The sequence below is a fragment of the Barbus barbus genome (genome assembly GCF_936440315.1).
Source record: "Barbus barbus genome assembly, chromosome: 16".
Classification (NCBI taxonomy): Eukaryota; Metazoa; Chordata; class Actinopteri; order Cypriniformes; family Cyprinidae; genus Barbus; species Barbus barbus.
The window spans coordinates 1916349-1938918 of record NC_136744.1 but is presented as its reverse complement, the minus strand read 5'-3'; the positions used below and the strand labels follow the sequence as shown (position 1 = coordinate 1938918).

The following is a 22570-nucleotide window of genomic DNA, read 5'->3' as shown; positions in this document are numbered from 1 at the left end:
AAAACACTGAACCGTTAAGCGGATTGCGTTCATGTTCCCGGCCTCATCTGCTTGCCTGTGTAAATTATACATCATTAATGTGGTGATTACTGAATTTGATCTTTTAATATTACCATTTTAAATATATTAAGGCACTTTAAGTGTTTTTACAACATTTTGTCACACTGTTTATGATTTAAATATTCTCCCGGGTGCTTAATATGGATTGCAAAACTTGGCCAAAACTTGCATTTTGTTCAGAAATACCTTTGTTTATTCTTTTGAGAGGTGATCTAAATATTTGCAGCTGGGAAACAGATGAAAAACTGGCACGCTTGTGCAGCAGTTCTATGGATGTTTTGCCCTCCAAGTCTTCGAGCCGGTCACGGGACTGAAAACTCAATAGACAGAAGGATAATGGGGGAGATGGGGAGGAGGAGGGATGCCGAAAGAACTAAAACTGGAAATGGTAAGAGGCTTTTTTTTGTTTACACTTGTTGAAATTTCAGCATTTTTTCAACGTTACTTGCGGGTGTAAAAGTGATATTAATTCAATGCCATTAACCTTGACAAATCAACTATTTTTAACATTGATTCTATGGTTTTCACCTGCTCTCTTACTATCTGGGAATCTATGTATGAGAACTGAAAACTACAATTGAAGGCAAAACTTTCAGCAAATAACCAGTTTAAATTCAACCAGAAACTGGTTATTCACTTTCAGCAAATAACCAGTTTCATCCATTAGGCCACGATGGGGAAGTCGTGGCCTAATGGTTAGAGAGTCGGACTCGTAATCCAAAGGTTGCAGGTTCGAGTCCCCGGCCGGCAGGGATTGTAGGTGGGGGGAGTGAATGTCCAGCGCTCTCTCCACCCTCAATACCACGACTGAGGTGCCCTTGAGCAAGGCACCGAACCCACAACTGCTCCCCGGGCGCCACAGCATAAATAGCTTCCCACTGCTCCGGGTGTGTGTTCACAGTGTGTGTGTGTTCACTGCTGTGTGTGTGTGTGTGTGTGTGTTCACTGCTGTGTGTGTGCACGTTGGATGGGTTAAATGCAGAGAACGAATTCCGAGTATGGGTCACCATACTTGGCAGTACTTCACTTCACTTCATTCTGTTCCTCATCAAAACAAAATGTATATTAAGGTTAATTAAGGCCATTATTCGGATAATTTTGCTTACTTGCCCCATTGCAAAATATATTTACTTAATATTCAGAATCTGTCCATCAGAAATTGTCTGTATCATGTAGCATCCAAAAAAGGCTTTTGCATGGACATCTAATTGAATATTCCATTACAATGGCAATAAGATGTTTACCTTTTAGATTTCTAAATGAAACTGGAATATTGGCTTAACTGGGGAATAGTAATGGGGTAAATACATTCACGACACTTGACTATATTCTGATATTAATCTGAATTCATTTGTATATAAATGAAGTTATTGATTCTGACTCTTGCCCTACTTAGATAACAAGCCTCAAATGCACAAGACGAGCTGCTGAAGAAAAGAGACTCCTCAAGAAGAGCCACATCAACGCATCCTCCTCCCCTGCACTCAGACAGACAGCGTTTCTATTTATATATAAGCGTCTGATTATGCTGTGAGTCTGCAGCTCAGATGATATTACTGCTGCTCTCAGCACACGCCCCAGCATGCTTCACACCCGCAACCGAGGCTGGAAAAACACAAGAGCCACTTGTCTTCCTTCTATTAGATTCTGTCTGTCCTTGATGTGTAGTGTTCAAAATATCAATTATGCCAAGGGTTATCTGTAGTATCTTTCTTCAAAATACTGTATTCAGATTTGTCCTCGGAAATCAATGCGGTTTGCGTCATTTTTGTGGTAAATAGGGATGCGTGCTGCTATTTTCACAATCTACTAAGAAAGCCTTGTATAAAAAGGCTGATCACCTGACTTCAATCTCACTTTCCTTTTCTTTTTTTGTCTTGCATCACAAAACAAAACATGTACTGTCATTTAACTACTACTGTAAGAATTCCCCATAAAAGCAGAGCAACTCTTAGCATTTGTGTCCATGTGTGTTTGGCACAGGGAGCATCTCTGAAGGTGTGATGGCATGCTGTTTGAGCAGTGCGGCATGCTGACAGAAGGCTTGCCAATTTTCATTGACCTTCCTCCCGTAGGGCACCTTCTGCCCAACATACATACTGTGCATACACAGAAGAAATATCTGCCTGCTGCACAAACCTCCACAATAAATAGCTCTGCAGCCAAGCCAAGAAAACATCTACCCTGTGCTTTTGGATATATTTCAGTTTTTTTAACAGGTTCATAACTGGGAATTCTGTCTCTCTCGAGTGAATATTGCTTTTTAATTAGGTTTAATCAGGCTAGTGTGGTGAATATAGCACGATATATGATTTTACAGGAGCAGGAGAGATTGTGCTCAGGTGATGTGAATTTAAATTGGTTCAATGACATTTTCCAGTCTCATTTCTAATTTCTTAATATAGAGAGAGAACTACAAACCATCCAAAAGTATAACTGTTTTGGCTCTGCATCACTACATAAGTATTATTGTTGAGTATCAGAAACACTGGATCAAGCAATGGCATGAATTTGGGGTGGTACTATATATGTGTCCAATTAATGCCATCCAAGATGTAGATGAGTTTGTTTCTTCCTCAGATTTGGAGAAATGTAGCAATGCATCACTGTCTCAGCAATGGATGCTCTGCAAACTGCTGATAAAAACATCACAATAATGTTTTTAATCTTAATGATGCATTTGTTTCTTACAAACACACAGTTTTGGTCTTCTCCAGATGTTAACTGATGGACTGGAGTGGTGTGGATTATTGTGATGTTTTTATCAGCTGTTTGGACTCTCATTCTGACGGCACCCATTCACTGCAGAGCATCCATTGCTGTTACATTCATGCAGTGACACATTTCTCCAAATCTGATGAAGAGACAAACTCATCTACATTTTGGCTGATCTAATGGTTGAGCACATTTTCAGCTGAATTTTATTTTTGGGGTGAACTATTTCTTTAAACTGTCGACATGTTTATGCTTAGCTACCTGAATAATAACACATCCAGCTTGGCTCAGACATTTAAAGAGAATCTATCCCACTCTTGAGCAGCGAGGGCCAGAGTATGTTCAACTGGGCCATATTTTATGGTGAGATTTTTGTTTCTTTCTTGTCCACACTCCCTCACTCACATAAACATCTCTGATTTGTTCAGTTTCAGCATGTGCAGCAGAGCGGACGATCAAATGATTTATTCAGAGAAGTGGAGGAAAGCATTGATTTAACTATTAAAATTATTTGCATCACACAGAGCATTGATTAAGGTTTATTGTGAATCAGAATCTCCTGATTACTGAGTCCTTCATCAGAGTTAGCAGTGGTTCTGGTTTAGAAACGCGACATGAAATGATGGCACAGTTTTGGTCTTAATCTTCACCTCTGGGTGAAGGGTTTTGGTCAGGCTGCTCTGATAAGAGCGCAGAAGGAAAGGCTCGGTGCACTGTCTTAATGCAGCTGGGCTGAGAGCCAGTCAGAGATGACTTAATGGGGCTACGTGTAAGGAAAATCAATACAGAGAGGCAAGGAGTCCTTCAACCAACCACAACTGAGAAACACAGTTGCAGGTCAATGAACTGCCTGCCCACTCCCGGCTATATCCTTCAGCTCGCTCTGAGTAATCTTACATCTTATGAGACATGTAGTGTACACTAGTATTTCAATGTTTGGGCTCAGTAAGATTCTCTCTCTTTTTATACTTTAAAATATATAGTAATAAAAGTACTAAAATTATTTTGATCAAAAGTAACTAAAGACATTTAAAATCTTACAAAACATTTCTATTTCAAATAAATGCTGCTCTTTTGAACGTTCTGTTCATCTGTGAATCCTGAAAAAATCAATTTATCAAGGTTTCCACAACATATTGGGCAGCACAACTGTTTTCAACTTTGATAATAATCAGAAATGTTTCTTGAGCAGCTAATCAGAATATCAGAATGATTTCTGAAGTATCAGGTGACTCTGAAGGCTGGAGTAACGATGCTGAAAATTCAGCTTGGATCACAGCAATGCTCAATATATATATATATCACATTTTAACAGATATTCACATAGAAAATTGTCATTTTAAATTGTAATTTTTTTCACACAATTACTGTTTTTACTGTAGTTTTGATCAGATAAAACAGCCTTAGGCTATGTTCACACTTGGCGTCTTTTTTCAAACTGCCAGCATTTGTTTTACATTATAATCATATGGAGTAAACTGTTTTAAAAAAAAGTCCTGAGCGCTTTTTCATCTGTAGCTCAGAGTGTCTTTTCAAGTTACGTCAAGCGCTTTTTTGACAGCTGACCAATGACAAGCGAGTCGTTTCCATGACAAAAAAAACAACAAGAAAAAATAGAGAAGATAGCCGGTAGACAGATCGTACTAGTTTCGGAGCACAAGGAGTTGTATGATAAGAGCACAAAACTCTATCTAGTCTATAATATGCTGCAAACGGTGCATCATCCAACTGGAGCTCCTGGACTAAATTGTTATAAGCACCATACTGTTTCCTTCCCTGTATAATGTTGCGCACCCATAAATGTCATTGTGAACTGACATTCAATTCAAGTTTATTCAATTTAAGTTCATTTGTATAGTGCTTTTCACGATGCAAATTGTTGCAAATCAGCTTTACAGAAAATTCAAGTTTCTACATTATATTTAGTAATAGCTTATCAGTGGTGGCTCTCAAGTTGATGTCCATATGGCAGAAATGTACGGTATAAATCAAGCAGTTAGTTAATGTCATGTAATCAAACACACAGTGAACACTATTAACAGCAATGATTATACGTTGCGATAAAACGTATAGCAAAATTTGGTAGTTTTGTACATTCTCCTCCCCATTAACTTCAAAAGCCAACACAAGAACCAATTTTTCGACATTTCTGCAGCACACACAAGGCTCCTGTTGCAGCTGTTGTTATAGCAACAAAAGACGCCCTCGTCTGCTATTTGTAACCAAAACGCTGCCAGCTTTCTTTTTTTTTTTTTTTTTTACTAAAAAAGCACTCGTCAACTTTTTCTTTTCAAAAAAGACGCCAAGTGTGAACACGTAGGGACTTGTAAAATACTTTTTCAAAATCATTTAAAAATCTTACTGACCCAAAATTCAATGCTAGTGTGCAATAAATAATAAATAAGGATATTGTGAATATAATGAATATAGAAAGTCATGTGTTGATTAGTTTATATTTTTCATTTGGAAGTTGAAAGCGTTAAAAAAGGCTTCACAATATGCGACACAACTTTAAAAGAGACTAATTTTGATTTTAAATTCCAGCTGGATGGGTCATATTCAAAGCTGTAAAATAGTAAATATACAAACAATTGCAGAAGCTTTGCTTTGTGCCCACTCCATATTTGTTTAAATGACTACATGTGTCTTGCTACTTTCACATGAAGATCACAAAGTCGTGGCCACTGATATCAGTCAAACACATGCGGCACATCAGAATTCAGTCACACAGTCCAGCTCCAGAGCTGAGCTCCTCACCTGTTGAACCAGTCGTCTGTGTAGCGTGGGTATGGGTACGGGTCGTTGCTACTGAAGTCAAAGCTGGCTTCTGCGTTCTGAAACATCAACAAGAAATACAGCATCCGTCATCACACGTCGCAGACTTACGAATTAGTGCCAATTATGTCAAAACAAACAATGAGCCCATTTCAATAATTAGTCATTCATTATTTTGAAACCAACTCTGGAATTTCCACTGTGCTCACACCCCTGTGTGTTTCCATTGCCGCTCATTAAGCATTCGTCTAGCTATTCCTTAATTAACCATCCAGCCACTCTCAGAGGTAATATATTTGAGCACGGCGGGGAAACACACACTGAGACCTAAATTATCTGAGGAACTTTATTCTGGTCTGGCAGAGAGGTGAGATACAAAAAAAGGTGATGACAAAATCTAATGACACTGTATGAGTCATTGTGTCACAGTAATGGTGTGTATAAAGATGTGCATGAAAATTCAATGAATACATATTAAGGCTTATTTGTATGTAATCCAGTAAATAAAAAATGTTTAATCCTATTTTAAGTATACTACAAGACCATATTGTTCATGTATAGTATATACAGTATCTCACAGAACTGAGTACACCCCTCACATTTTTGTAAATATTTTATTATATTTCATGTGACAACACTGAAGAAATGACACTTTGCTACAATGTAAAGTAGTGAGTGTACAGCTTGTATAATAGTGTAAATTTGCTGTCCCCTCAAAATAACTCTGAATTAACTCGCCATTAATGTCTAAACCGCTGGCCACAAATGTGAGTACACCCCTAAGTGAAAATGTCCAAATTGGGCCCAAAGTGTCAATATTTTGTGTGGCCACCATTATTTTCCAGCAATGCCTTAACCCTCTTGGGCATGAAGTTCACCAGAGATTCACAGGTTGCCACTGGAGTCCTCTCCCACTCCTCCATGACAACATCACGGAGCTGGTGGATGTTAGAGACCTTGTGCTCCTCCACCTTCCATTTGAGGATGCCCCACAGATGCTCAATAGGGTTTAGGTATGGAGACATGCTTGGCCAGTTCATCACCTTTACCCTCAGCTTCTTTAGCAAAGCAGTGGTCATCTTGGAGGCGTGTTTGAGGTCGTTATCATGTTGGAATACTGCCCTGCGGCCAAGTCTCTACTTAAGTATGTCACAGTACATGTTGGCATTCATGGTTCCCTCAATGAACTTTAGCTCCCCAGTGCCGGCTGCACTCATGCAGCCCCAGACCATGACACCCCCACCACTATGCTTCACTGTAGGCAAGACACACTTGTCTTTGTACTCCTCACCTGATTGCCGCCACACACGCTTGACACCTTCTGAACCAAATAAGTTTATCTTGGTCTCATCAGACCACAGGACATGCTTCCAGTAATCCATGTCCTTAGTCTGCTTGTCTTCAGCAAACTGTTTGTGGGCTTTTGTGTGCATCATTTTTAGAAAAGGCTTTCTTCTGGGATGACAGCCATGCAAACCAATTTGATGCAGTGTGTGCGGCGTATGGCCTGAGCACTGACAGGCTGACCCCCCCACCCCTTCAACTTCTGCAGCAATACTGGCACCACTCATACGTCTATTTCCCAAACACAACCTCTGGATATGACGCTGAGCTTGTGCACTCAACTTCTTTGCTCGACCATGGCGAGGCCTGTTCTGAGTGGAACCTGTCCTATTAAACCGCTGTATGGTCTTGGCCACTGTGCTGCAGCTCATTTTAAGGGTCTTAGCAATCTTCTTATAGCCTACGCCATTTTTTTGTAGAGCAACAATTATTTTTTTCAGTTCTTTGCCATGAGGTGCCATGTTGAACTTCCAGTGACCAGTATGAGAGAGTGAAAGCGATAACACCAAATTTAACACACCTGCTCCCCCATTCACACCTGAGACCTTGTAACACTAATGAGTCACATGACACCAGGGAGAGAAAATGGCTAATTGGGCCCAATTTGGACATTTTCACTTAGGGGTGTACTCACTTTTGTGGCCAGCGGTTTATACATCAATGGCTGTGTGTTGAGTTATTTTGAGGGGACTGCAAATTTACACTATTATACAAGCTGTACACTCACTACTTTACATTGTAGCAAAGTGTCATTTCTTCAGTGTTGTCACATGAAAAGATATAATAAAATATTTACAAAAATGTGAGGGGTGTACTCCCTTCTGTGAGATACTGTATATGTATATATATATATATATATTTGGGGTGGCACGGTACATGTATTCGTACCGAACCGTCACTGTATGGGCATCTTGGTTCGGTGCATGAGGCCTTACAACGAATACAGGCAATTCAACCCCAATCCAGAAGGGGGTGCCCTCAGTAATGCAACGCTGTTTGATAACCGCCAGCAAAAAGCACAGCGAATGCCGTGAGTTGCGTCCTTGAAAAAAAAGCCCACTAAACAGTGACCGTGTGCTGATTCTGAACGCGTCTCTCACATAGACTGATAAAGGAGTATACTTTAAAGGCTTGTGCACTCAACTGTTTGCGAAATGGAGCTTTGTGCTCGTGTATCCTACCTCTCTCATTCGGCACAATCCAAATATTCCATAATATTTCCATATTTGCAATGTAACGTATCTGAATGCTAAACTATTATTTATGTAAATTATAGGCTTTGTACTTCAGTCATGTTCCAACGGGGACACAGAAGCGGGTGCACTGATTTTTGTATTTTATTGTGCTAAAGTACCAACTTTAGCAATGCTGGAACTGATGTGTTTTGTGTATGTGTGTGTGTGACGCGATCACTTCAATTGTTTCCCTATAACAGCAGAATCAACTTTAAACACTTATCGTCTTAATAATGCATCACTGTATAAAGGACTGCTTTTATTTGTGTACACTCACAATGAAAACAAAACCATTTGAGTTTCCTTTCTGTGAACAAATTAAGCCTGTCACAAAAATGAACTGAAACTCAGCATATATAGGCTACGTTACGCTTCGCACAGTTTTTCCCCTTGTTTATCTGTTAACTAAATCAAATATATTTCAAGAATTTATTCCTTGTATGTATATATGTACTGCAGATTATATATATATAATGTAATATAATATTTAGTATTACTACTGTACTACTACTCTCTGTTCAAAACAAATTAAAAGAAACCAAGCATAGTAGATTTGTTGTTTTTTTCCTGCTGTACCGAAATCGTATCAAACCGTGACTCCCGAACCGAGGTACGTACCGAACCGTGACATCTGTGTACCGTGCCACCCCTAATATATATATAAGAATCTCTACTATCACTTTCTATCAATTTAAAAGTATTTGTTTCGAAAAAGAAAAGAAAAAATTACTCACTCCAAACTTTAGAACGGTAGTATTGTTACAAAATATATCTATTGTGAATAAATGCTGTTCTTTTTAACTTTCTGTTCATCAAAGAATAATGAAAAAAGTATCAAGTCAAGTCAAGTCACCTATATTTATATAACACTTTTAACAATACAGATTGCGTCAAAGCAGTTTCACAGTGTTAAATAGGAAAATTATTAACCCTAGTTTAAAATAAATATACTCAAATGTATTTGAAATACATTTATTTCATGCAAAGTATTCTAAATACATTTTTATATTTATGTACTTATAATAAAATATCCTGCAATTGTACTTTTAGTATACTAAACTGGTATACTTAGTCTGCTAAATTGGAACAAATACAGAGTTCTGGCATGAAACTCTAAGTTGGCACCGTCCGATAGGTCCTACTCAAGCTGACCTAATGACATCATTATAATATGGCTCAGCTGATTGGTTTTCTCCTGTATCAGTAGCCAATGAGCTCACTGCTCAGTATTCAAATACCTGGCTTTCGTTTGCTGTTGCAGTTTGGCAGCGCACTTCAGAAACCCTCTACCTTCCCCAGCTCCACCTGTACAGATCTGCTACGAGGTGATTCATGTATGCTATATGGGGTTATAGCAGCATGTTGTGGATGTATTGTCAGTAGCAATTCTCGGACTTGCTCTGCCGCAGCATCAGCAGCGTTGCAGGTCTATTCCGCCAAGACCAAACATATTAACATTGTCATGTACATGGCTAAAGGCCAATTAAAGACATACTTAGTAGATTTTATTGTGCTAAAGTGGAACTATTGCAAGTATACTTCAGGTACACAAATTATTTTGCATTTAAAGTCTGATATTATTCAAAGATCATACAATCCTCATCAAAAGTGACATTAAATCACATTTTAGACTTAATATTATGAAAATCAAGTTGATGATATCGCTGGAAAATAAGTGCATCACAGCTTCCTAAAAAAATGAAGTAGCACAACTGTTTCCAACACTGATAATAAATCAGCAATCAGAATGATTTCTGAAGGAGCATGTGACACTGAAGGCTGGAGAAATGAAGCTGAAAATTCAGCTTTGCATCAAAGAAATTAATTATATTTCAAAGTATATATACACATTGCGTTATTTTTACATTTCAAAATATGACTGTTTTTTAACATAAGAAACCTATTTAAAATACATAAAAAATCTTACTGATCCCAAACTTTTCAACAGCATTTTTGAACAGCATATATGGCCTTTAAGTATGGCATCAGTGCAAAAACTTAGCATTTCTGTTTCTTCATCACATTTGTGTGAAAATGTATATGTCCTGATGGCTGTTTAGATATATTTACCACCGTATAAAAGATCTGAAATCTCTCTATCTACTGTCACACAGAATATAAAACCTAGTCCTAAATCGAGGAAAGACGCAGGAGCCGTAAACATCTCTCATAAACTCAGCCAGTGAAATCATCTTAAGAGCGGATCCAGCAGAAACCTCCGGAGAACCTTCCCCACTCTCACTCATCAGTGGCCGCTCACTCTGTCGCTCTGGTCTTAACAGCTTTTCTCAGCACGGTCCGGGCCACCATATGCTCTTTCATTATCTGGAGCATTCATTACCCGGAGAGACCCGAGCGTGGCTTTCGTTAGGCCAGAGTTGAAAAGATGGCAGTCTGGTAGTCAGTGGCTCCAGGCTGATGAGGATGCAGTCTGGCATTTACCACGATGACTCAGTGGGAGACAAAAGGAAGGCCTTTCGCTCCCGAGGCCTGGCTTAATGACAAGTTTGGAACAGGTAACTGGGAGGACAGAATGGCTCAGGGGAGAATTTCATACCACCGGTCTACAGACGATACCGATCATGAATGCTGGACCCTCAAAAATGAGATCCACTGCTCCAAAATCAGTCTTCCAGTAGAGCCATTGATGAGTAATGTGTTTATGACAAGGTGACAAGAATTTCTTCAAGGAGTTATTGTTCTGAGCATCAGCTCAATGTTAACTATTAGGAAAAGCTAAATGTATGCAATGAACAATCTGGTAGGTGATGATGACCTACAGTATCCAGCCACAAATGTTCAGTGCTTTTAATCACTGGCTGCCAAGAACATGAAGCATCTTCAGAACTGTCGGGTCATGCTTCTCTCTGTTGACATGTCAGACTTAGGAGTGTGCGATAATGACAAACTATCTATAATATTTTCTGTGATTTTCTTCAAATCAGTTAGCCAGTTAAGGGGGCTGCTCAGTGTGTTTTTGTAACCCTAAAACCTAACAGTCCACTAATACTCTAATGCAAGGGTGTCGAACTCAATTCCTGGAGGGCCACAGCCCTGCAGAGTTTAGCTCCAACCCTAATTAAACACACCTGATCCAGCTTATCAAGTCGTTCAGGCTCAATTGAAAACGTCTGTAACCCCAGTTCCTCGATGGAACGAGACGCTGCGTCAGGAGACGCTTTGGGGAACGCCTACAGCGTAACCGGCTCTGAATACCAATGAAATCTGTCCAATGGATGGGAGGGACGTCACGGGCGAGGTGACGTAATGACCAGCTGGTATAAAAGCATGTGTGGTGAAACCGGCGTCAGCTTCTAGAATGAAGCAAGCGCTGGCAGGGGTGCCGGAAGTGTGGCCTCGCGACGCACCGTCTCGTTCCTTTGAGGAACTGCCGTTACATACTTAACCTAAGACGTTCCTCTTCAGGAACTCGAGCTGCGTCAAGAGACGCTTTGGGGAACGAGATACCCACGGCACCAGACTTCCAAGTCCCTGCCCTGTGTGTATCCAACGGAGCACAGCTAGGGTGAGAGAACGGAAAAACCTGGAGTGGCTCGTATGTCTAGGCCATAACACCTGACAAGGTCAGGGGCGTAGACCATCCCGCAGCGTTGCAGATGTCCTGGAAAGGGACACCTGCGAAAAAGGCCTTGGAGGCTGCCACACTCCTCATGGAATGAGCTCTGACTCCCATGGCGAGAGGAGGTCAGAAGACTCATAGGCCATCTGAGTGGCATCCACGAACCGACTGCCTCAGTGCACCACGGAGGAAACGTATAACTAGGGGTTGTCTGCCCACTGTCAGTCCACCAAGAGGGGTGTGGTAAGCCGAGATTGCCGCCACATAGACCTTCATGGTGGAGTAGACTAACCCTGCGGAAAGTCGAGCCTGCAGGAACTCCAGCACTGTACCAACCGGGCAGTTAACTGGGTCGAGCTGGCGATCTCCGCACCATGAAGTGAAGAGTCTCCACTTCAGGGCGTACAGTCTCCTCGTAGAGGGAGCTCTGGATTGGAGAATGGTCTCAACAACCTCGGTTGAGGGGCCGGAAGCTACGAGCTGCGGATAACAGCCCCTGCCTCGACAGGGTGTCTGCTCCCACATTGCTAACCCAGACGCTCAGAAGGGAGCGGCATGCTCAAGGTGACCCTCTAAGTTGAGGGGAACAATGCCAGCTCAACCAACCAGGAGAGCTCAGCCTCATAGCCCACACAGGGATCTGGTGCGCCAGCCTGTACAGGGGGCGCAAACCTCATGACCTCCTTGGTGGTTGCTATAAGAGACCACCGATATGTTGTCGGTGCGAACTAACACATGGCAACCTCTTCGGTCTGGGAGAAAGTATTTCAGAGCCTGAAACACGGCCAGCATCTCGAACCTGTTTAACCAAGCGAGATGATGACCCCTCCACAGACCGTGGGCAGGGTGGCCACTCATGACCGCTCCCCGACCGGTGAAGGATGCGTCCGTCGCTAGCATATGCGGCGACACGGAGCTCCCAACACCAGGCCCAGGGACAAGAACCAAGGTTGTCTCCACATGTCCAAGGCACGTAGGCACCGCCGTGTGACCTTGATCATGCGAAGTGGGTTCCCCCTCGGGGAGAACCCCTTGGTCTTGCGCCACCACTGTAGGGGTCTCATGTACAGCAGGCCAATAGGTAACACGTTGGACGCAGCTGCCACCAGACCCAGCAGTCTCTGAAACTGCTTGACAGTGAGTGACTGGCCTTCTTTCACCCTCCTTACTCTCGTGAGGATTGACTCGATCCGAGCAGGAGACATACGTGCCTGCACCGTGGTCGAATCCCCACCACCCCCAGATAAGTGGTTCTCTGTAATGGAGAAAGCACACTTTTCTTGGGGTTCAGTCTTAACCCCAACACTTTTAAGCGAGCAAGAACAACATCTCAATGTTGAGCCGCCCTCCGCTCTGATTGAGCGAGAATCAACCAATATTCGATGTAATTGAGTATGCGGATGCCCCGTAGCCTCAGCGGAGCTAACGCGGCGCCCACACACTCGTAAAAGTGCGGGGTGAGACTGCTAGGCCGAAGGGAAGTACCCGATATTGGTAAGCTTTGCCCCTGAAAGCAAACCTCAGGAACTTCCTGTGAGGGGGAAGGATGGAGACATGGAAGTATGCGTCCTTTAGATCTACGTATCAAACCAGTCCTCGGACTTGATCTGAGATACTTACCTGAGCATCTTGATCTTCAGTCTTGCAGACTGAGCGGTTCAAATGATGCAGATCTAAAATGGGACGCAATCCTCCATCCTCCTTGAAACTATGAAGTACCGGCTGTAGAACCCGGACTCTCTTCGTAAGGAGGACCCACCTTGATGGCTTCCTTCCTTAAGAGAGTATCTACCTCTTGTTCCATTACCAGAGCCTGCTCGGGGCCCACTAACGTGGAATTCACCCCGTTGAATTGAGGCTTACGAGAATCGAACTGGATTCTGTAGCCTCTCTCTACAGTGCGCAGAACCCATCGAGACACATTTGGCAGTAGTTTCCACGCTGCGAAATAGTCTACTAAGGGAACCAGTCTCTCGAGACTGGCCTCTGGTGTAACCGGAGCGGCTAGTTCGGTGCCCTGAAGAGGCGCACCGGCAGGGAACGACCGGACTAGCTGCTCTAGAGACCCCCGAATGGGTGGCGAGCATCTCAGCTCCGCTACGGTACCGGGTGGAAGAGACTGAGATGTGCGCTCGCTGGAGACCGCTGCGCCCTGAAGCACCATAGGTGGTAGGGTTGGCAGAACGATCTCCTGAGGGCACTGGGGGAATACGAGCACCGTACACTGTGGTGAATCGTGCTCTACCCCAGCGGGGCTACCCTCATAAGCCCTGATCCCACTCACATCAGGGCTTCTTGGCCGAAGCCCTCTTCGCCTTTTTGCTTGGCTGGGAGGTCCTTGACCGCGCGCCCTTCTTACCGCCCGACCCGCTCCAGCGGGGGCGAGCTTGCCTATACAAGGAGCCAGCACGCGGCAGGGGCTGCTCTCGCCCAGCAGCCCCGTGAGCTAGAGAGCGGCGAGGGAGAGACCCCCGCCCTCATCCAACTCCTTGAGCAGGTCAGCCTGGCATGCCCGCAACACCACCATGGCGTGCAGACATAAGCCAACCCGACCTGCCACTCCACAAGCTCCTCATATTGGGGTGACAGAGTGGGTGCAACATGCTCGACGCTTCCCATGTCAACCTCCTCGGAGGAAGACATGAGAAACGCCAACGCCGACGCCGCTGCCCGAGGAGAAGTAACCGCGAGGCGGGCTTCCGAACTCGAGGAGCGGTCATGGGATCTGACAGGTGAGGATGGAAATAGAGACTCGCTCGTCTCCGATCCCTCCATCAGACCCCGCAGCGAACCCCACGAGTGCCGCCTCCGCTCCGCCTCAGCGGAAGCGGGGCAGCGCCGCGGGGAACGCCAACACACACAAGCTGTGTGTATCCCCCGCATACACAAAAAAACATCTGCAGGGAGGAACACACAGCTCGTATTGCGCTTCTCCCATATTACAAGCTTTAAATTGGCTTTTCTTAGCCATAGCTAAAGACAGACAACAGTAAAGAAGACTGACAGAAACACAGAGCGCTTGCTAAATGACAGAAAGCTGACGCCGGTTTCACCGCACATGCTTTTATACCAGCTGGTCATTACGTCACCTCGCCCGTGACGTCCCTCCCATCAATTGGACAGATTTCATTGGTATTCAGAGCCGGTTACGCTGTAGGCGTTTCCCAAAGCGTCTCCTGATGCAGCTCGAGTTCCTGAAGAGGAACTACATGGTTTGTGTGTTGGAGCAGGGTTGGAGCTAAACTCTGCAGGGCTGCGGCCCTCCAGGAACTGAGTCTGACACCCCTGCTCTAATGGCTGCTAATTGACATATAGTTGAAAAGTTACTTAAAGTAACTAGAATGTTTGAAGTGGTCGATCAAAAACCGTGGATTTGTTTGGTACTATTTTTTGATGGCAAAACCAGACAATATTGCATTTAAAATGTAATTCACAATAATAACTTCTTGTTTATTCATGTGTTGTATAATCCATCACATTTGTAATTGTGCTGACATTTCACAAAAAAACCCTTGCTCATCATTGCTCTATCATATGGAAGAATATTCTGCACAATTTTCAAAAGGAATTTCAAATTGTATTTTCAATTGTGGTTTCCCTATGTGGACACGCAATTTACTTACTTTTACTTTTACTTTTGTCATTTAGCAGACGCTTTTGTCCAAAGCGACTTACAAATAAGAAAAAGTAACTAAAACTAAAAAGTTACAACTCTATAAATACTATCTACCCACATATTTAAGAAAATAAAGAAATTAAATAAAATTAACACATGCATATAACAACAACATTTCAATAATAAACATATCAATGAAAAAATTAAATAAAAAGCTACTACTATCCCTTGCCGGTGTCCCTGCCCGGTGGAGTCGCACGGTAGAGTCGATGGTCTTTACACTCTTTGGTCTTCACACTAAGAGGGCTTCACACGACGACTGCCGCGACCGCTGCCGCGGTATAATAACCTTCATTATACCAATCTAACAAATGATCATTTCAATTCAGCTGGACCCACTTTCCTGTTTATCAACTACAAATGGCCAAGCAAGTGCACACACTGACAAGATACACGATACAGTACGAGACCAAACGCGATTTCAGCAACTCTCATCCTAGTAAACGTAAAATTAGCAATTGCAAATCTTGCATTACTGTTTGAGTTTGCATTTTTGCTTTTGCGAATGCACAGTGACTGCCAAATTTCAAACAGAAAAACAAAGTCAATAGCATAGCAATATTACCATGTCTGCTTTTTCACTCTCTCAAATGGAATTACAATTCCTTTAGCATTTGAATGTCTGATGCCTTACACAGAAACCTGTCAATCAGTGTCAGGGGTTGGACTATACTATGGGGTGTGTTTGTATTGGGATGTGACGAGTGAAATAGCAGACGTGGTATTTCATATTGCAAAAACGCAAGATTTACAATTGGATTATGTCACAATTTATGTGTCCACATATGGAAAAAGCAATTTAAAATACAATTTGAAAATAAAATTTTACAATTCATTTTGAAAATAGTCCGGAATAGCCTTCCATATATATAAAAATAAGACAAAAACTCAAATAGGGATTTTTTTTTGGGGCCCCATACATTGAATTTAATTCTAACTATGTTCTACAGGGTCAAATCAAGTCAAGGCATGTTTTTTGTTGTTGTTTTACAAAGTGAGCAACATGCTTGAAAATGTTAGCTTTCACATCAGTAAAACAGCAATTATGATACATTTCGCACACCTAGCCAGATTTCTCCTATAATTTAGTCTGTTTAAACTTCGCCGCTCTCTTACAGTCCAATGCAAGCTCGTTTTCAGATCTGCCTCCATCCGATCAACGACTGATATACAGAATCAAGTCCCACCCTACATTTTTTTTAATAATCAGTTTTGCTCGGATGTAGGTCACAATACAGAAGAAGAGATCTGTCACCACTTCCATTTCATTGGGATGCTAATCGTGCTTTTTATTAATATTATTTATTTTAATTTTCAGATTTTTTTCCAGTGTTTCTGCTTCAGTGTTCCATAGAAAAAAGAATGCTGAATAGGTTTAAAATATGAATTGTTATGTTCGTGAGACCTGTTCAATGAAAAACACAAGACTTTAGAGCTCTGCCAGCAATGCCACTGCCACAGAATCCAAAAAAAGAGAAGCCAATTCCTTCTGTGAGTCTGCGCTGAGAGAAAGTAGAGCATGATAATGGCCAGCGGTCCCTGAGCGAACGGCCCCCGGAGCCCTTGTACACAGCCAGAGCACAGGAACTAATGACACATCGGTTTGCTGCGCTTTACAGCAGCGCGTCTTTCTCCATAATCCATCCCAATGCAATCACGACATTCACATCCAGCCGTTCATCTGTTCTCTATTGCTAAGAGAACTAAGAGAGTTCATTAATGGAGAGCAAGACCAAAACATGAAACCGCACCAATGCCTCCAAACGCCATCAAAGATACCGATATTCTGAATCTGCAATGTTTACATACATGTATCTTCAGCGGTTATTTGGCTGAAAAATATCATCTGCACTCAGCCAGTCATTACTGCAAAATTATACCCAATAAATTGATTCTTATATCACTCTCAAGAAGTTTATTAACCGTTAAAGGGAAGTGGAGGGCCTAAAACCTCCTGTAGCATGGTAAATATCTGTGGGGTCAAAGTTTAAACCGCTCTGAGGACCTCATGTGTGTATGACAGCATTTTAATCACCATGGAAACTGGAAACCATCGAGGAAAGCAGTCGTATGTTGAAAGAAGTAGCACTCTGTTCTTTGGCAAGTCTCCATTTGGCTGCTGCCTGGAGACTGCAGTTAGCAAGCGATGAATTAAATCCAGTCCCCTGTCAAAAAAATCCTTCAAACGATTATGCTAATTCACTCCTCATCCCACATTAGTCCTTATTAGGCAAATTATCCTGAATCTATTTTTAACCCCACACACTTCAGCCACATGCAAACGCTAAAAACAAACGTTTACATGCCATCTTTCGGCGAGCACAGTTTTGCTAAAAAAACAGCGGTTCTGGCGAGGAAAGTCTGGGAGGAATTGGTGCTAAATAAAACAGGGGAGGACATGCTGAGTTACTGCCTCTTCTGGGCCCGGCTGGAGACGTCAGCCTCATCCCCCACCCCAGCCGAAGCCAGGTTATTTTTGGGTTAAAACTCATCTGTGGTGCTCCTGCGGCTCAAAGAGCTCAGCGGGTCTCAAAACAATAATGGCTCTATTTCACTGGCAGATATCTAGCGCATTTCATTTGTGAAATATTCTGTAAGGATGCAATTCTGCTTCCGACTCTTTTTTCGATTCCATCGTGATTTCTATCAGTGGTTTGGAAGGCCCTCCTCAGCAAATACTGTATATACAAGAAATCGACACAGAAACAACATGCTTATTGTTACATAAATAAAACTGCAAAAGTAATGTTTTTAAACACTCTCCCTATCTTTCACTGGTCAGGCAAACACATAGTCGCAGCCAATCTCACACTGTTGGCTGAGTCAGTGTTGCCGGGTTTGAATTTGATTGTGCGGTTCAAAATGGGTTTGTGCGGGTGGACAAAGTTTGGGCTGGTTTAGGAGCAGTTTGGCAAAGTTGCATGTACTGTACTCCATCTAGTCAGCCATCATGTGCAGCTGGTGTTGGTTAAACGAGCCGCACTTTTAGTCAATCAAGAGCAATAAAACACAGACTTGATACTTTATGAGTGACATATTTTAGCACAATAAGGGATCCATTTTTAAACTCGTAGTTGTATATTCCAGTGATTGCTACGCCAAAGTATCATAAATATAAGATGTAGCTGCAGTAAAGAGCGGGAGAGTGAATCAAACCATGAATTGTTCTGAGGTTAGAGCTCAGCACAAAGCTAAGCACATTATTGTTATTAATTTTTAAACACAAATGACACATTTTTGGTTGTTATGGTGTGTGCATGAGTGTTTCAGTGTCAACCCAAAAAGTTAGCTTGTTGAATAATAATAATTAATAATTTGTTCCATTTATATAGCACTTTTCTGGGCACTCAAAGCGCTTTACATAGAAGGGGGGGACCTCCTCAACCACCACCAATGTGCAGCATCCACCTGGATGATGTGACGGCAGCCATACTGCGCCAGAATGCCCACCACACACCAGCTTATTGGAGGAGAGGAGATAGAGTGATGAAGCCAATCAGTGTATGGGGATGATTAGGAGGCCATGATGGTCAGAGGCCAATGGGGAAATTTGGCCAGGATGCCAGGGTTACACCCCTACTCTTTTTTGAAGGACATGGGATTTTTAATGACCACAGAGAGTCAGGACCTCGGTTTAACGTCTCATCCGAAGGACAGTGTTTTTTTACAGTATAGTGTCCCCCTCACTACACTGGGGCGTTAGGACCCACACAGACTGCAGGGTGAGCACCCCCTGCTGGTCTCACTAACACCTCTTCCAACAGCAACCTAGTTTTCCCATACTCTTTGACATACTTTAAGTTTATACCCATATGGGTAGATTTTTTTTATATATAACTGCTAATTTTCTTTTACTGTATTTAATATGTTTGATCTGTTTTACCGTGGTATTGTTCTCCTGTCTGGAAAACGTCTCCGGTTACTATCGTAACCTCGGTTCCCTGAGAGCGGGAACGAGACATCACGGCGACCTCCGTGATGTCTCGTTCCCGCTCTCAGGGAACCGAGGTTACGATAGTAACCGGAGACGTTCCCTCTCGAGCTTTCACGAGACATCACGGAGAATTCTCCGTTATGGGAACGATATTCAATCCCGCCGTGAAAAGGCTACAAGCAGCCTGTACAAGTTACACCCTCAGTGAAGATAGAACACACGCAAAATTCCCACCAATAGCGACCCTCGTTAGGCGGGCTCACAGCTGATAGGTGGAGATAAGCCAATGAGCGTCTAAACCCCAGGTATACGAAATTTGCATATCTGGTCAGTAATAACGTGGCCTGCACTGAGAACAGGGCAGAACAGGAGCGACAACAGTACTGTAAGGAGCTGCACAGAGATAACGTAGAACATCCGACACGGTGCAAATAGTCAGGTCAATATTAACATGACAGCACCATTTCACAAACACTCCCCATTTAAAGGCATACAAACGCCTCGTAGAGGGTGCCCGCGCCTCCGAGAGCGTGTCCCGCAAACGAGAATCTAAGGCGCTCAGCTCCTCCGATATCCCCGAAGCATCCACACATGAAGGCTCCACAACTCCGGGCTCAGGTGCCACACCGAGCCGTCCACCTTCCTGATGGGGATCTGCCAGGGCGGTGCTACCAGCAGTTCCGTCAGGTCCGGGAACCAAGGCTGGTTCGGCCAGTTCGGGGCGATGAGTATCACCAAAGCTCGCTCCTCCCTGATCTTGCATAACAGCAGTGGCAATATCTTGATCGGGGGAAACGCATACAGCTTGGCTGCTGGCCAGCACGATGTCAGTGCGTCCCCTTCCAGCGGGGAGTGAGACAGGGAGAAGAAAAGCGGGCAGTGCGCATTCTCGCTCGTGGCGAACAGATCCACCTCCGCTCTCCCGAAGCGGGTCCAAATCATCTGAACCGACTCGGGGTGCAACCTCCACTCTCCTTGAGGAATCCCCTTCCTCGAAAGCATGTCCACCCCGCGGTTTAGGAGACCGGGGATGTGCGCTGCTCTGATGGAGAGAAAGTGACAGTCCGCCCATAGCAGAAGATTCGCTGCCTGCTTGCACAGATCCCTGGAGCGTACGCCGCCTTAGTGATTTATGTACGAGACCACAAACGTGTTGTCGGTGCGAATCAGTACATGCTGCTGCCGAAAATCCTTTAGAGCCAAGAACACTGCTTCCAGCTCCAAGCGGTTTATGTGCCAACGGCTCTGAGGTTCGGACCACAGCCCCGAAGCCAACATGCCCTCGCACACTGCTCCCCAGCCGCGAGTCGATGCGTCCGTTGTGACCACAACGCGCGATGTTACTAAGCCCAGGGGAACTCCCCGGCTGAAGAGATCTGGGTTGTGCCACGGCCTCAGAGCTTCGATGCAGTCGCGGGAGACCGTGATGCTCAGACGGCCCGAAGTCCACGCCGTCCATGGGACTCGAGATTTCAGCCATAGCTGCAGCGGGCGCATGTGTAGTAAGCCCAGATGACATACCGCCGAAGCCATGAGTCCCAGCAGCCTCTGAAATTCCTTCAAGTGAACAGAGCTGCCTAGTCTGAAATGGCGTAGGGAAGACAAAATGGCCGCCGAGCGCTCCCGAGAGAGGCAAGCTCGCATCTCCACTGAGTTGAAGCACACTCCCAGATATGTTATAGACTGATTCGGGACGAGAATGCTCTTCTGCATGTTGACACATAGCCCTAGAGACTCTAAGTGATGAAGCAGCGCGTCTATATGGCTGATTAGCGTGTCCCGGGACTGAGCCAAAATCAGCCAATCGTCCAGATAGTTGAGAACGCGCATCCCGCTCACTCTGAGGGGGGAAAGCGCTGCATCCATGCACTTCGAAAAGGTGCGTGGGGCCCAAGCCAGCCCGAACGGGAGAACAGAGTATTGGTACGCCGTGCCCTCGAAAGCAAACCTCAGAAAGCGTCTGTGATGCGGTGCTATCTGAATGTGAAAGTACGCGTCCTTTAAATCCACGGACGCAAACCAGTCCCCGGGGCGAATTTGCGCCAGGATCTGTTTCAGCGTTAACATCCTGAACGGACGCTTGCAAAGCGCTCTGTTGATGGGTCTGAGATCTAGAATCGGGCGGATCCCCCCGTCTCTCTTGGGTACCACGAAATAGCGGCTGTAAAACCCGCACTCCAGCTCACTCGTAGGGACTTTCTCTATCGCTCCTTTTACGAGCAGACTGCTTACCTCTTGTCTCAGAACTAGCGCGTTTCGAGGCAATGTTAGAGACTGCAGCACGCCATTGAAACGGGGTGGTCTGCGTCTGAATTGAAGGGTATACCCGCACTTTATCACGCCGAGTAGCCAGCGCGAGATCCCCGGAATAACTTCCCACGCGTCTAGAAACTGACATAGCGGTTTTAACAGCTTGGTCGATGGATGCGTCGGCGAGTGATGCGCGACTATAACCTGTGTGGGTGGTGGCTCCGCACTGCTCTGAGGCGGGGCGAGCCGTATTGCTCTGACTGAGTGAGGAGGAAAGAGCTCTGTTTGTGAGAATGTTTGTATTTTTATTGAATGAACAACCAACCCACAAACATTTGGACACATGAACTTTTGGCGCTTGGGACCTGGGCCGCTCGCGCACTCTCCTCTTCTCTTCAGACCGTCAGGACGATGGCTTAGCAGCCGGCGGCGGACGAGAGTCACGTCGCGGGCTCCTCCGCTGGCCATGACGCTTCCTCCCAGGACCCCACGCCTTCCTCCGGACATCCGGCTCCTGGCGAGGGACAGTAGCAGTCGCCGCCGCTGCCGGTGGTCTGGGGTTATCCCTCCGTTGGGAAGAGCCAGGTGCTGACGAGGACCTGGATCTCGCTGTCTGCTGTTGGAAAGCACGCCTAGGCATGACGTGACTCATGGCTTTGGCGCGCTTTTGAGCCTCCGCGAAGCGCTCAATAATGGACTCCACGGCGTCACCAAAGAGACCGGAGGGAGTCACAGGAGCGTTCAGCAGCGCCTTACGGTCCGCATCCTTGAGGTCAGCCAGGTTTAGCCATAGGTGCCTCTGAAGGACGACCATAAAACCCATGGCCTTACCCACGGCCTGGGCCGCTCGCTTCGTCGCCATCAGCGCGAAGTCCGTCGCTGCGCGCAGATCCTTTACAGCCTCTGCAGTAAGAGCTCCGCCCTCCGCCGCCTGCAGGAGCTTCGCCTGAAAAACCTGCAGCACCGCCATGGCATGCAGCGCGGAAGCCGCCTCGCCATCC

The 22570-nt window shown here is 44.5% G+C and overlaps 1 protein-coding gene across 1 annotated transcript in view; it reads right to left on the bottom strand.

Annotated features, from left to right (window-relative positions):
* LOC306882194 (neuroendocrine convertase 2-like) overlaps positions 1 to 22570 on the bottom strand; it is an 82624-nt gene that overhangs the window by 38576 nt on the left and 21478 nt on the right. The window contains exon 6 of the mRNA XM_079436672.1: positions 5533 to 5609. Within this exon, the coding sequence (XP_079292798.1) occupies positions 5533 to 5609 (77 nt within the window). The remainder of the gene's footprint in view (positions 1 to 5532; positions 5610 to 22570) is intronic.